The sequence below is a fragment of the Megalobrama amblycephala genome, linkage group LG1 (genome assembly GCF_018812025.1).
Source record: "Megalobrama amblycephala isolate DHTTF-2021 linkage group LG1, ASM1881202v1, whole genome shotgun sequence".
NCBI classification, from domain to species: domain Eukaryota; kingdom Metazoa; phylum Chordata; class Actinopteri; order Cypriniformes; family Xenocyprididae; genus Megalobrama; species Megalobrama amblycephala.
The window spans coordinates 20,606,748-20,622,584 of record NC_063044.1 but is presented as its reverse complement, the minus strand read 5'-3'; the positions used below and the strand labels follow the sequence as shown (position 1 = coordinate 20,622,584).

The window sequence follows — 15,837 nt, the reverse complement described above, 5'->3', positions numbered from 1 at the left end:
GAGCCTAAGCGCCGTAGGCTATGCGTCTGTTTTCATTTATACTTCTGAGTCGTTGTCTGTGTCGACATGCATGCAGACCACGAGGAGGCAGCATATGCGGTCATGTTGAGTATCAAGGCAAAAGCCGAAGAACATGTGAATGTTGATGCGGCCTGCTTGATCCTATATTGAATATCTTGATCCGTACTACAGTCACTAGATAAATAACTGCCAAGATATTTGAAATGTGGCACTATAAGTGGGGAATCATGAATAGTGAATACTGGAGGTTTTTGTGGGAGATCCGATGACCATTGACAAAGGACTTCTGTTTTATAGCAGCTAACACACAGTAAGAAGATGTTAAACAAGACGGGTGCAAGAACACAACCCTGCCTTACTCCAGTGCCTACTGGTAAGTAACAACAGGAGTCCTTAACCCTCAGGGTTTTGGAGAAGTTTTGACATGCCCTGACATTTGTGCTTTTTTCAGTTGTTCATAAACATATTAATGGAAAAAGTGTCATTACACTGTATTCAGCACAAACTAGGCTACAATAATATGTGAGGAACATGTATGTACATGTTTGTGTTTTTGAAGGAATAACGTTTATGCGTGGTTATTGAAAAAACAAAAAACTTAAGTCACTGAAATAAAGCCAAAAAATATATATTAAATCTTTGTTCACAAGACTTCTTGGTATTTGAGGTTGTAGACTAGAGTTTTTGCTTCAAAATGAGGTAAAAATTATGCTGCCTGCTTGCTCATATAAAACAATAGAGAGATTTAAATTTTCTAAAACATCTTTGGTCAAGAAACACAGTATGCATGGAGGCGTGAATCCTCATGTATAATGGGTGATTCTCACCTGAGAAGACAAAAGAATCACATAATAATGACCTGAAATGACTTGCATATTAATGAGGCCTTTCAGTCAGGTAGGCTGTGAAAAAACCCTCTGTGATCATGATTCAAATCTCATCATGGTGTAAATCAAACATACAGAAAAAACAGCAATACTGTGAAATATTATTACAATTTAAAATAATGGTATTCTATTATATTCTTTAAAATATATTGTATTTCTGTGATGCAAAGTGTCTGAACAATTATGTTACCTCTATGGCATTTCATATAGGCTTTTAGCTTAAAAGCATGCACATTTGGAGAAATATTGATGGATTCTCATATGTCTGTCAATTTTCTATACAGAAGAGTAATATTTATTCAGGATTTATTGTCATTACTATGAGTGCTGGATACTGTATTTTCAATTCATACTTGCAGCCGGAGGGCGCTCTGTACACCTTTAGTCCACAAATGCCTGAGCACTAAAGAAGAATAGGCAATCCAGGAACTAACCGAACTAACAGAGGACAGAGATCGCTAACTATGGCTATTCAAAACACTTTTCAAGACAATAAATACACGATTGAGACGATGAATGCATGTATTGACTCAGAATTTGCATCTGAATAGCGCTGGCTCCGTGGGCGTGGCCGCATTAGCGGATAATGAGCTGAATCACGGACTTCTGACATGGCTCTCTTTTCATACAGATTACATAAACACAGAATGTTTGTTTTCGATTTGACTTACATGATTTAAAACCTGACATCTTAACGTTTTTCTAGACATAAGTTTAATTTTTCTGTGATTAGTATTCACTAAGTTACAGTTCATTTTCTGAGAACTATCAGATTGGACTTCGTTCAGAGGGAAAGGAGAAATCACGCATCATGTTAGTTTTCTTTATTTTACAAAAAGCACAACATTGTGTTTTTACTCTGAGTGTATACAAATAAAAGAAGATATTCTATAGTTTCAATTGATATATTACTTATGTCTCTATGACAAAAAATGACGGAGTATTTTAAGTCTGTTTTGCTGCAATGTGAAAAAAACCCTGCAAAACGCGCCGGCGCGTTTTCAGACCTCCGAGTGTTAACCCTCTGGAGTCTGAGGCTGATTTGGGGCCTGGAGAAGTTTTGACATGCCCTGACATTTGTGCTTTTTTCAGTTGTTCATAAACATATTAATGGAAAAAGTGTCATTACACTGTATTCAGCACAAACTAGGCTACCATAATATGTGAGGAACATGTATGTACATGTTTGTGTTTTTGAAGGAATAACGTTTATGCGTGGTTACTGAAAAAACAAAAAACTTAAGTCACTGATATAAGGCCAATAAAAGTATATTAAATCTGTGTTCACAAGACTTTTGGGTATTGAAGGTTGTAGACTAGAGTTTTTGCTTCAAAATTATGTAAAAATTATGCTGACTACTCTTTCATTTATAACAATATACTGATTTAGTTTTTGTAAGACACTTTTTGCCAAGAAACACGGTATGCGAGGAGGCGTGAATCTCCATGAATAATGGCTCATTCTCACCTGTGAAGACAAAGGAATTGAATAGTAATGACCTGAAAAGACTTGCATATTAATGAGGCATTTCAGTCAGGTAGGCTGTGAAAAAAAACTTCTGTGATGTCTCAAGCTCATCATGGTATATGAAACATACAGAAAAATGTTATTACAATATAAAATAATGGTTTTATATTATACTTTAAAATATAATGTATTTCTGTGATGCAAAGAGTCTGAATATAGGCTTTTAGTTTAAAAGCATGCACATTTGGAGAAATATAGGATTCTCATATGTTTATGTCAATTTTCTATACAGAGGAGTTATTTTTTATTTAATATTCATTGTTATCTCTATGAGCGCTGGTGTTTGCAATTCATACTGCAGCCGGAGGGTGCTCTGTGCATTTTAGTCCACAAATTCACCTAAGAAGACGACGATATTCCATGAATGGTGTTTACCAATTCATACTACAGCCGGAGGGCGCTAAAGAAACAAAAACTCACTTAAAACTTATCAATAGAAGAAAACAAACAGGAATTTACTGCATGTCTTCCAGAGATCGCTAACCATGGCTTTTTCATCCAGATAAACAATTTTCAAGGCAATAAATACACGATTGAGATGATGAATGCATGTGTTGTCTCTGAATTTGCCTGTGAATAGCGCTGGCTCCGTGGGCGTGGCCACATTAGTGGGTAATGAGCTGAATCACGGACTTCTGACATGGCTCTCTTTTCATACAGATTACATAAACACAGAAGGTTTGTTTTCGATTTGACTTGCACGATTTAAAACCTGACATTTCAACGTTTTGTTAGACATAAGTATGAATTTTTTGTGATTAGTATTCACTAAGTTACACTTCATTTTCTGAGAACTATCAGATTGGACTTCGTTCAGAGGGAGATGAGAGATCACGCATCATGTTAGTTTTCTTTATTTTACAAAAAGCACAACATTTTGTTTTTACTCTGAGTGTATACAAATAAAAGGAAATATTCTATAGTTTCAATTGATGTATTACTTATGTCTCTATGACAACAAATGACAGAGTATTTTAAGTCTGTTTTGCTGCAATGTGAAAAAAAACCTGCAAAACGCGCCGGCGCGTTTTTAGACCTCAGAGTGTTAAAACAGGTGTCACCCCACTTCAGGACTCCGCCGCTCTTCCAAGAGAGGATGGGATTATGCTGCTCCAACCAAGGATGCCCTAGAATCATGTCAGCGGTGGATTCCTCCAGAACCAGCAATGAAATCCTCTCCACATGAAGAACACAGATTTGAAGTAGTAGTGGGCCGACACTCCGACTCACTTGACGTCGACTAACAGGTTTTCCAGTTATTGATTGGATCTGGTATGTTGTAGCCATAGCCATGGCCTTGAAGAATCCACTTGCATGGGTTCTGTAGCTGGTTCTGGATGGCTGATGGAGTCTGGCTGGCAGAAGATGGTGGTGAACTTCGACTGGCCCTGGTGCCATGGTTCAAGACACGACTGCATACGAGTGGCGAAACGGATAGATAGCTGGATAAATCTCTCAAGGCCGATGGTATCCTTGTATGCAGCGAGATGCAACCGCACTTGTGGATCCAATCCTTGACGATATGACGTAAGCGCTCTTGGCAGCCAGGGTTCTGAATTGAAAAGCATATTAGTTAACAGACATTTTTCCTTGTTTTAGATTATAAAGTCCCAGGAGTATATGGAGTATACGAAGTATGACTGGGAGTTTTTGGGACCAAATGGAATCAGCCCATAGAAGCGCTTTGCCGCTTAGTTGTGTAATCAGGAACGCCACTTTGGATTGCTCGGTGGGGAACATGTGCAGTTGCATCTCCAGGACCAGTGAGCATTGTAGGAGGAAACCGTTGCAATCCTCTGCTGAATCAGAGTAGGGCACCGGTTTGGCCATGGGACTGGCGTACAGCAGCGGTGAAGGAGTGATGGCAGTGTTTGCGGAAGCGATGGATGGAGGAGTCTGCATGGGTGCTGGGTGCATGGTGAGTGTTCGACGTAATGCATAGACCAGGTCCTGGAATGGGTCTGGATGACTCATACTTGTGTTTACGGTGTTGGTCCGGTCTTCTGTTACAGTACAGATGGCTCGGAGACAGAAGATCACAGTTTAAGGTATTTATTAAACACAAGCAGATGGATAGTCGAACACAGGTGAGTAGACATGCAGTTCTTGTGAGAGTGAGAGTGAATGAATACTGATACTGTCCTTTCTGAATCGCAGATGGTGACTTGAGGAGGATCGCTGGAGCAGTGGAGACAGAGATGACGGAGAACACTCACACACACGATGGAGACACACGAGGTAACTTTGGAACACTGGAGACAGGTAAGTAACAACAGGAGTCCTTAAGGTAAGCATCCAGGAAGAGTCCTTAGTTGCGAACGAGACCGGACAGTGAGTGTGTGTGAGTGTGAGTCTTTTAAGTGTGTGGTGATTGGAGAGGTGATGGCGTGCAGGTGCGAGTGATTAGTATTCAGGAGAGGGAGTGTGTTGTGATTGGCTGATGTGGGAGCCTGGCGTGTCTGTGACAATGAACAAGTTCTTGTGTTGTTCACGACATTTCTCCTGCAACTGGCGTGTGGTAAATATCATGTCCACTGTGCTTCGACCTGCTCTAAATCCACTTTGGGATTCTGGGAGTAGATTTTCAGAAATAGTATTGACAAGTCTATGAAGCATGACCTTTGCCAGAACTTTGCCTACAGTTGAACGAAGTGAGATCCCCCTACTATTTTCACAGATGGACTTGTCACCCTTGTTTTTATATATTGTGACAATGTTTGCGTCCTTCCACTGTTGGGGAATAGTTTCTTGCTGCCACACTAGGGTGATAAACTGATGGATTGCCCTTGTGCAGAGGTACCCTCCTTCCTTCAAGAGCTCAGCAGGAATGCAATCAGGTTGTGGGGACTTGCTGTTTTTTAATTCCTTAATTGCAGCATACACTTCAGAAAACAATAAGTAGAGGTAAAAAGGTAAGAGGTAAAAATTCAGTAAGTAGAGGTCTACAAAGAGTACCCGAGGCCCGACCCGGGACCCGTACGGGTTTAGGTCTATATTTTAAATGGTCAGCCGGGTCTGGGTCAGGTCCCAATCTATTACTTCGGTTCCCGGGTTGTTTAACATTGTGTGTATACCCAAGCCAATCTGATTTGGAGATCACCCAACCGTGGTGAGAATCAGTCAGTGCTGTGCGTGTGTTTTGTAACTTGCAAAGTAGCTGGGAAACAAGGTGAAAAAAAACACGAGCGACCCCCAGCCATCAGAAGCAGAGCGGGCGGAGTTAAAAAATGTCCTATTCCTATTGTGTGCATCACTAATGCAAACAAACAGTTTCAAATCTCAAAAACTTGCACACTAACATTCAAATAACATTTCAAATCATCAACAAAATCTGAGAACTATCACACAAATGTTTTCTAAGACGCTCAAAATGCATTTAAAAGCTTATATTTCAGGTTGCTCCAGCTAATGCGCATGTGCAATCTCATGAAAGCGCACTTTCTTTCTCCAATTTTTATAATAATATTATGAATGAACCGTCTTGTTATATCTAAAGTTTTGGTCAGACTCAGCTTAGTAAGCACAGAAATGATCGCAAATAAGTAGTGCTAATGTCAGCGGCCATGTCACTGAACAAGCAATCGTTATTATAGTTAAAAAGGGCAAACAGTAAGTTATTTTATTATACGAGTTAACTCGAGGTACAACAAAATGCATCACAGTCAGGTACAAGGGAGAAGGCTACTAACATTAGGTAAGACAAAACGTTTTATTTTTGCAACTTGTTTATTAACTTATTAATAGCAATTTGCTGTGGAATAGACCTATGTGCCGATCGGGTCCAGTCGGGTCTGTATCTTCCCGGCTGGGTTCAGGTCCAGCTTTCAAATAATAGACGGGTCCGTGTTGGTTCCGGGTAGTACATTTATGGCATTTCTCGGTTCTGCACGGGTCCGGGTCCAACTTTCAAAATAATAGTCGGGCCCGGGTCAGTTCCGTGTAGCACATTTACAGGTCTCGTCGGGTTCGGGTATGAATTTTTGGAACTGTGAAGACCTCTAACATAAAGACTCTGTATGCTTGGTAAAGTTGGTAGTTCCTCCAGCACTGTAAGCACTTGAAAATGTTCCCCCCATCTTTGAACAATGCCTGTTTGGTACTTAATGAGGGTCTGTTCATCAACTAATCTCAAAAGGCAGACAGAGCAAGATCTTGGGCCATAAATGGCCTTCACTGCATTATACAAATTTTACAAATCATGCTTGTCTGCCAAAGATTGAATCTGCTAAGCCTTAGACATCCACCATTGACTCTCTAGTTGCAGCAGGGTCCATTGTGTTGCTTTCTTCTGTTCGTGCCAGACCTTCTTAAGGGATTCAGAAGATAGATTATTAAGGTAGACTTTATGGCCATTGTGCATTTTTTCAAGGAGGGAGGAAATATGTACTGAATTTATCAAACCTGATTTTTTTCTTGAGCTTGCCAATGGATTCAACAGCTGCATCATAAAGTGATGTACTTATAAGGCTCCATTTGCAATCAATTGCCTCTTCATTCCTGAGAAGAAGCTCAACGTCCTGTAGCTTCTTAGCAACAGAGCATCCATAGCTGTTATGCACATCAGTGTTTAGGAGCCTTGCACAGTTCAGCTTCCCCGTTACTGCCTTTCTAAGATGTACTGCCCACCGAATCCTCAGGTTAAGCTTGGCAAAAATCATCTGATGATCAGTCCAACACTCAGCTCCTCTTATAGCTCGAGTTATGAGCACAGCCCTCATATCATTTTGCCTGACAATGACATAGTCCAGAAGATGCCAGTGTTTGGATCATGGGTGTAACCAAGAGGTCTTGTATTTGTTTTTTTAATTGAAACATGATGTTAGTGATGGTAAGACTGTTCAGCACAAAGACTCAAGAGTCTTAATCCATTGGCATTTACATTCCCAATGCCATGACATCCAATTATTCCATCCCAGATATCACTATTTCTTCCCACTCTTGCATTGAAATCACCCAGCAGCAAGATTTTATCATGTTGTGGAACTTTCCTAGGAGCCGCATCAAGTGACTCAGAAAATGTCCTTCATATCTTTTTCTGATGGAAGAGTGGGTGCGTAAGCACTAAAAATAGCGTCATATTCCTTTCCAGCAAGGGGAAAGTGGAGTGACATTAACCTTTCACTGATGCTAACTGGAGTCTCAGTGAGGTTTGGGAGGGTCCTATTTTTAACTCTCTGAGGTCTGAAAACGCGCTGGCGCGTTTTGCAGGATTTTTTTCACATTGCAGCAAAACAGACTTAAAATACTCCATCATTTCTTGTCATAGAGACATAAGTAATATATCAATTGAAACTATAGAATATCTTCTTTTATTTGTATACACTCAGAGTAAAAACACAATGTTGTGCTTTTTGTAAAATAAAGAAAACTAACATGATGCGTGATCTCTCCTCTCCCTCTGAACGAAGTCCAATCTGATAGTTCTCAGAAAATGAACTGTAACTTATGAATACTAATGACAAAAAAAATGACACTTACGTCTAAAGAAACGTTGAAATGTCAGCTTTTAAATCGTGCAAGTCAAATCAAAAACAAACATTCTGTGTTTATGTAATCTGTATGAAAAGAGAGCCATGTCAGAAGTCTGTGATTCAGCTCATTACCCGCTAATGCGGCCACGCCCACGGAGCCAGTGCTATTCAGAGGCAAATTCAGAGGCAATACATGCATACATCGTCTCAATCGTGTATTTATTGTCTTGAAAAGTGTTTATTTGGATGGTAAAGCCATGGTTAGCGATCTCTAGAAGACATGACGTTAGTTCCTAGTTCATTTTCTTCTTTATATGAATTTGTGGCCTAAAGGTGTACAGAGCGCCCTCCGGCTGCAAGTATGAATTAAAAACACCATTCCTGAAATGTCCTCTTTTTCTTTACAATAATTTGTGGACTAAATGTGCACAGAGAGCGCCCTCCGGCTGCAAGTATGAATTAAAAACACAGTATCCAGCACTCAAAGTGATGACAATAAATATTACTTCTAAGTATAGAAATTTGACATAAATATATAAGAATCCATCAATATTTCTCCAAATGTGCATGCTTTTAAGCTAAAAGCCTATATGAAATGCCACAGAGGTAACATAATTGTTCAGACACTTTGCATCACAGAAATAAATTATATTTTAAAGAATATAATAGAATACAATTATTTTAAATTGTAATAATATTTCACAGTATTGCTGTTTATGATGAGCTGAGACATTACAGAGGGTTTTTTTTTTTCACAGCCTACCTGACTGAAAGGCCTCATTAATATGCAAGTCATTTCAGGTCATCATTATGCAATTCTTTTGTCTTCTCAGGTGTAAATGGCCTATTATTTATGCAGATTCACGCCTCGCATACTGTGTTTCTTGACAAAAAGTGTCTTACAAAATTTAAATCTCTCTATTGTTTTATATAAAAGAGTAGTCAGCATAATTTTTACATAATTCTGAAGCAAAAACTCTAGTCTACAACCTCCAATAACCAGAAGTCTTGTGAACACAGATTTAATATACTTTTTTTGGCCTTATTTCAGTGACTTAAGTTTTTTGTTTTTTCAATAACCACGCATAAACATTATTCCTTCAAAAATACAAACATGTACATACATGTTCCTCACATATTATTGTAGCCTAGTTTGTGCTGAATACAGTGTAATGACACTTTTGTCATTTATATGTTTATGAACAACTGAAAAAAAAGCACAAATGTCAGGGCATGTCAAAACTTCTCCAAGCCCCAAATCAGCCTCAGACTCCAGAGGGTTAATGGCCAAACCAACACCATGCAGATGTTGTCCTCCTGCAGGGTACCCTCTCCAGAAAAATGTATAACCCTCACCTTCCTCTTTTAGTGATCCTTCACTCAAAAGTCTGGTTTCTTAGTGCAGCTATATTGATGTTGTAACGCTTAAGCTCAACAGCTACCAATGCTGTCCTTCGACTAGGCCGATTAATGGCGCAGGTTGAATCCAAGAGAGTTCTAATGTTACACGTTACTATATTTTACGAAATACATTTCTTTTGAATGTTGCGACCGCTGAAACGGAATCACCCGATATGTGCGGCTTCCTATCCAGGTTTGGTCTGAGTGAGCAATGTTTAGATCACCTTTTCTAGATCCTTCCCCAATTGGGGTGAGTGATTCCTTAATAAGACTGCTCAGAAACACAGGGGTCTGCCTGGAGCAGCGGCCACTCATTCCAGCTGCTGACGACCATATACCCTATGCTGCCACTGTGCAGAGTCTGAGCTAGGGGCTCCCAGATCATTCAGTCCTGCCCCTGTTGCCAAGCGCTTTATCACCAGTGGACATAAAGCAGAGCATCTTGAAGACACCACAAGATAATAGCAGATACCTGCGCACAGAAGTGATTTAAGTGATGAGGGAGATGTGCCTGCTCCAGCACCACTACTTTGCTGTAGGGGGATATAACACCGCCCCACCACCCCACAGACACACATTAACATTGTGGCCGTCTGACTGTACTTTATCCATTATATGTTCTTAAATACCTCAGTATCTGCAGCTGACAGTTTGGACTCTTCAGACCATCAAAAATGAAGTTGACACCAGAGTCCTGTAGGTCATTGTTACTCAGATCCAGCTCTCTCAGGGCAGAGTTTGAAGATTGTAGAGCTGAAGACAAACTGTCACAACACTGAGCAGTGAGATTACAGCCAGCAAGACTGAAAGAGAGCAGATCAAACACACATCAACAGTCAAATCATCTACAGACACACATTAACATTGTGGCCATCTGACTGTACTTTATCCATTATATGTTCTTAAATACCTCAGTATCTGCAGCTGACAGTATGGACTCTTCAGTCCATCAGAAATAAACTTTAAACCAGAGTCCTGTAGGTCACTGTTACTCAGATCCAGCTCTCTCAGGAAAGAGTTTGAGGATTGTAGAGCTGATGACACAATTTCACAACACTGAACAGTGAGATTACAGCCAGCAAGACTGAAAGAGAGAAGAACACACTTCAACGGTCAAATCATCTACAGACACACATTAACATTGTGATCGGCTGACAGTAAATGTTCTCTTATATGTTCTTAAATACCTCAGGATCTGCAGCTGACAGTTTTGACTCTTCAGTCCATCAGAAATAAAGTTGACACCAGAGTCCTGTAGGTCATTGTTACTCAGATCCAGCTCTCTCAGGACAGAGTTTGAAGATTGTAGAGCTGAAGACACAATTTCACAATGCTTATCTGAGAGATTACAGCCAGAAAATCTGGAAGAGATGAAATATTAAAAAATAAATAAAACAAAGACATGTAGAGTGGGTTTCCAGTTTTTAATATTTAAAATTTTGCAAAATGTAGTTAAGTTTTCTGAGAGTATAAACTATAAAAGTTTTGAGAGACTCTCCAGACAGCTGTGCATTTGTTGCAATTTTACCATTTTTTTTACTGGATTAAATCCTTAATGCGAACTGTTAATTTGATAAATATTTTCAGTTTCCCACTATTTGGTGGTTCAGTTGTATTAGTTTGAGTCAATGGTGTTCTCATGTAGGGTAACTTGCTTTGCTTCATTTTGTTTTATTAACTTTATTCAACATCACAGCCATTCAAGATGACATTTTCTTTCAAATGAGACCATTTTCACGTTTCTGTGAGCTTTCGTTCGTAAATAATCAACTGTTTTGTTGCGGATATGATCAGGAAATGCGCTCTCGAACGGATAAACACGCAGTCTCCAAACAATCGATCAAAGCATGCTAACGTTTTAGGACAGGTCGATGGTATATAATTCATGCCGTACGTTAGCGTTTGTCAGTCAAGCCAAACCGTCCCCCTACAGTTTGGGCCAAACCCCCGAACCTCGAGTTTTGTGATCCGTTGAACCACTACTTAATCCATAGTTATGAATAACGATAATACTAACTACATACACAGTCACACAAAGTTGATGTTTTTAACATTAACAATTCAAGAACTAAGTATAATGAGTTTGTCAGAACAAAAGTGGATGACATGTTACTTCTTCAGATGACATTTTCTGGTGAAACTTTTTTTTTGGCCAGACTGCCCTATCAGTTGATTTTACATTGATTAAAATTGAGGTCAGATTATACTGTGTGAGAGGTTATAAGTGTTTAAAAAGATGAGACAGACAACAGAAATGAATAAAGTGTATTACAGTATTTACAGTATTCACATGGAACCTAAAACAACACAATAAAACTAGAAAAACTTAGGCTGTTTAAAAGCGTGGAGGCTATTTTCACCATACCCTAAAACAGAGTCCTAGTAGCATGCTGAAAGTCCCAATGTGAAAGTGTCCACCGGTGTATATGTAACGGGATAAATATTATAGTTCAAGGGTTCTTTAAATAAATCCTGCTGCAATGTGTTCCCGCTTTCTATTGGTTGCGCTGGTGGCGCTATAGCCCACCGAGTTCGAACGATCTGCAGCAGAGCTAGAGAGAACTGCTGTGGGTGAGTTGTTTCTGCTGCAGCTCCGTATCAAAAGTTAAAAATAAAAGTTTAATGTTGAATGTTAGACGATGTATGAAGGGGATTGCACACATTGAACACTAGTTGACTTATAGAGTGTGTTTAATGGTTTTATTTCCGTTTTTAATGAACTCTATCTTTCCATGTGCGTCATACCATGTGCTTCCTAACTAGTGAAATGTATAGACGGAGCTGAAGCAACTTTACTCACTACTTTCTCTTTCCTCCACTGCTCTGTGCAGGTAATTGTTTTTGTATTTAAGAATTTACTATTTTGTAGAACATGTTGTTTTACAAATTTTTTTTATTTCTATTCATTTTATTCTGTTTAATATAAAGTGGATGATTATTATATCTTATATTTAATATATAATATTTCTGTCTATGCATATTACTATTTGATATTGAAAACTATTATATGATCACAAAGTATTAAATTTTAGAAGCCAAATTGTTTATTGTTATGGTTTGTTATATTGTATATGGTATTGTTATTGGTATCAGCAGCGCTAGAGAGAACTGCTGTGGTGAAATGTATAGACGGAGCTGAAGCAACTTTACTCACTACTTTATCTTTCCTCCACTGCTCTGTGCAGGATAAATAAATGCTGAAATCATCTGCATTCTAAGTTGCGTGTCATTGAAGAGTGAGACAAACCAGACCAGGACAAAGTCCATGGAAGTGTTGATCCAAGTGAAGATGATGTGAAGTGCTGGCAAGGTAAGTCCATAAAACAACTCCGCAATCCAGCTTGTGGCTTTTGATTAATGACAGATTGATTGTTTGTCATGCTGCCTCCTTTATACTGTTCTACTTCATGATTCCTGTCATGTGATCAGACAGACTCATTTAAAGACATACACACATTAAATAAGTAAATATGAATAAAATGGACAAAAAAAACATGTAAACCAATTAAAACTATTATACATAAAATCATTGTAATAAATAGAGCGGTAAAACATGTATTTTATGCGACAGTGTCACATAGGGGTTGATAACTGCATCCTCCTTGGTCTCCACACCACACGAGTTGAAGTCGCCGACAAATCTCCAGACGTCACTGCGGATCGTGGGCCACCAGGCAACCTCCAGGATCCTCAGGATGTCTCTCCACGGTCTTTTGATGGAAGTGCTGCACCGTCTGCTGGATCAGGGCCTTGGGGATGATGAGCTGGATCTTTATGTTGTCTTCCCCCTTCTGGATCCGCCGATGCAGCACGCCTTGGTGGTCCCACACTTCAGTCCCGTTGGTCGGTGGAGTGGAGGGACAGATGTTAAGTCCCTGGAGAGTGTCGTCATCACCCTGCGCACTGATGAGCTGCTCTCTGGAGAAGGGAAGGATGGAGAAGATGGTGTAGTCTGGCCCCGCTGGAGTGGTGGCACAAAATTCCCCATTGGTCGCTCTGTTGATAGTCTGTGAAGTTATAAGCATCTCATGTTTTTTTAAAACAAAACTAGTTACACAACTTAATCAAGGGGGATCCGGTTTGCTTAACAACAGATTAAGAAGGAAAAGATGCTCGCCAAATGAATCAACTATTCTTTTATACACCCATGAAAACAAAAATAATCACCACACTAAGAAAAAATACAGGAAAAAGACAATCACATTATTCAAAACAATGCAATGGATAGGTGCATTGCAGAAGTTGGGCAATAGGTTGCACAGTTCTATAATGTGAAAATGGAGGTGTGTGTGAGAGAGTCTTAACTGAGGGTATAAAGTTCATCAAACAATGTCCAAAAGTAGACGTTTTCCCTTAGATGATGAGTAATCTAACGATTGATGATGAATTCGCTCCAACCAATAACAGTTCTCAAGTTCCATACTTTTCCCCATCAGGTACAGCCGTAAGTAAGCCAGAAACCACAAGCTTACATCCATCTGGGCTTTAAATCCATATTTAGCTCTCACCATGCGGTGTTAAAGTCACCGATAAAGGGTCCTTCTTGAATACAAACAAAAAAACTGTATCAACCTTTTAGCATCAAACACAACACAGCTTACATACAATTGCTCAGCATATATCAACAAACAAATTCAATTCAAATTCAGTGTCTTGGCAACAAACATCATCAAGTTTAAATACCAGGAAAGAAAACAAATCCGTACTTTAAGTAGAGCTTGAAATGGAACATTTCTCAACCAGGACATAGCACAAATGCAGTAAAGCCACGCTTCCTACTGCTGCTGTTCTGCTAACTTCCTCTAAAACCTCACCTTTACTTAAGGAGCTCAATTAGGTGCCATAGCACCCCTAGCAGTAAGGAAGAAAACTGCAGACAACAGACTTAGTAACAGGCTTGTCTGTTACAAAGTGTTTGAGGCAGTGGGATCATTGGCCGGAGGAAAGCCAGGGGTCAACATGGCTGGTTGTTGCAGTGGGAGGGGAGATGGCAGTTTCTGAATCCTTCGATTGCTCCAGCTGTTTTGCCCATGTTTTGTCTCTCCTCTTAAAACAGTCAATGATCTCTCTCTCCAGTGTCGTTTTTTCAAGCTCCATTTAAAGTTCACAGCCTCTCTAAAATACAGTTCATGGTTAAGATTACTTTCAACAGAGTCTTTAAAATCTAGGGATGCACCGATACCAGGCCAGATACCAAGCTCATGTACTTGTTTTACTATGTACTCATACTTGTAAAAATACCCCCGATGCCAAAAACTGATACCTCACATGACGTAACTGACAGAATTGTCTGTGCACAAAGACACTGGCAGCGGCAGAAACAATGTCAGCCTCAGTGTGGAAATACTTCAAAATTAATGATGACAACCCACACATTGAGAACTACATGCTTTCGTTTTCGATTAGTGAAGGCGGGATAGGCGGAATCGCGCTGAATGACACAAACCAGAAGTGCTCTCTCTCTCTTTCTTGTGCGAACTCCCAGTTCTTCTCTCAGACAGCGCACGATCAGTTCTCCTCACGCCTGAATGGTCAAATGCACACATAGTTCTCAAAATGTCCATCGTGTGGAGTATCTCACGTAAATACAGTCGGTTATGGCTTAAATGGACGTAAACATTTGGGTGAAAACAAGATGTGTGTCAGTATCCATGGATTTGCTCTTAAAGGGACCGTAGACTATATTTGTCATTAATGTTAATAAAACAACAAAACATTAAATGTTTACATGGTAAATAAACCTACTGTATCTGAAAAACAAGTTTTTATTTTTTTTTATCTCCATAGTATTTGTTGTATTGTTTGTAAATATCTTTTTATATAACAACAATTTTATATATATATGTATATTATACATCTGAGTAATGATAAAGAAGTAGTCCTTCATTCATTAGTCTCACTGTGTTGTGCTTGGAAAACTGCAACATCAAAAAAAAGAGAGAGAGAGAAATGTATAGGCATCTGTATCGGCGAGTACTAGAAAAAAGTATCAGTACTTGTACTCGGTCCTTAAAAATGGTATCGGTGCATCCCTATTAAAATCCTTCTCCAGTTTTAAAAACCAGTTTTTGTTTTTAAGAGCAGCCACCTCAGCACAAAGCTGTACACATTCACAATGATGTAAAACTCGTTCATCATTAAAACTAGCAGATGTATTAAAAGAAGCAGCATTAACTTGGTTTGTCATCATTTTAAAACACTCTTCTCAACACAGCGTATAAAATCTTTAAACGTTCCCCGTACGGGCCACCATATTGTAACGATCGGCCCAGTCGGTCGATTTTACATCAATTAAAATTGGGGTCAGATTATACTATGCGAGAGGTTATGAGTGTTTAAAAAGATGAGACAGACAACAGAAATGAATAAATAAGGTGCATTTACAATAATCACAAGCAACTTAAAACAACACAATAAAACTAGAAAAACTTAGGCTGTTTAAAAGCATGGAGTCCATTTGCACCATACCCTAAAACAGTAATTAAGAGTCCTAGTAGTGTGCTGAAAGTCTCAATGTGAAAGTGTCCAC

The 15,837-nt window shown here is 39.3% G+C and overlaps 1 protein-coding gene across 4 annotated transcripts in view; it reads right to left on the bottom strand.

The window, feature by feature from the left end:
• Positions 1 to 15,837, bottom strand: part of LOC125243939 (gastrula zinc finger protein XlCGF57.1-like) — an 848,513-nt gene that overhangs the window by 312,318 nt on the left and 520,358 nt on the right. For all 4 annotated transcript variants that reach the window (XM_048153813.1, XM_048153822.1, XM_048153830.1 and 1 more), the window contains exon 5: positions 10,496 to 10,669. In XM_048153813.1, coding sequence (XP_048009770.1) covers positions 10,496 to 10,669 — 174 coding nt within the window. The remainder of the gene's footprint in view (positions 1 to 10,495; positions 10,670 to 15,837) is intronic.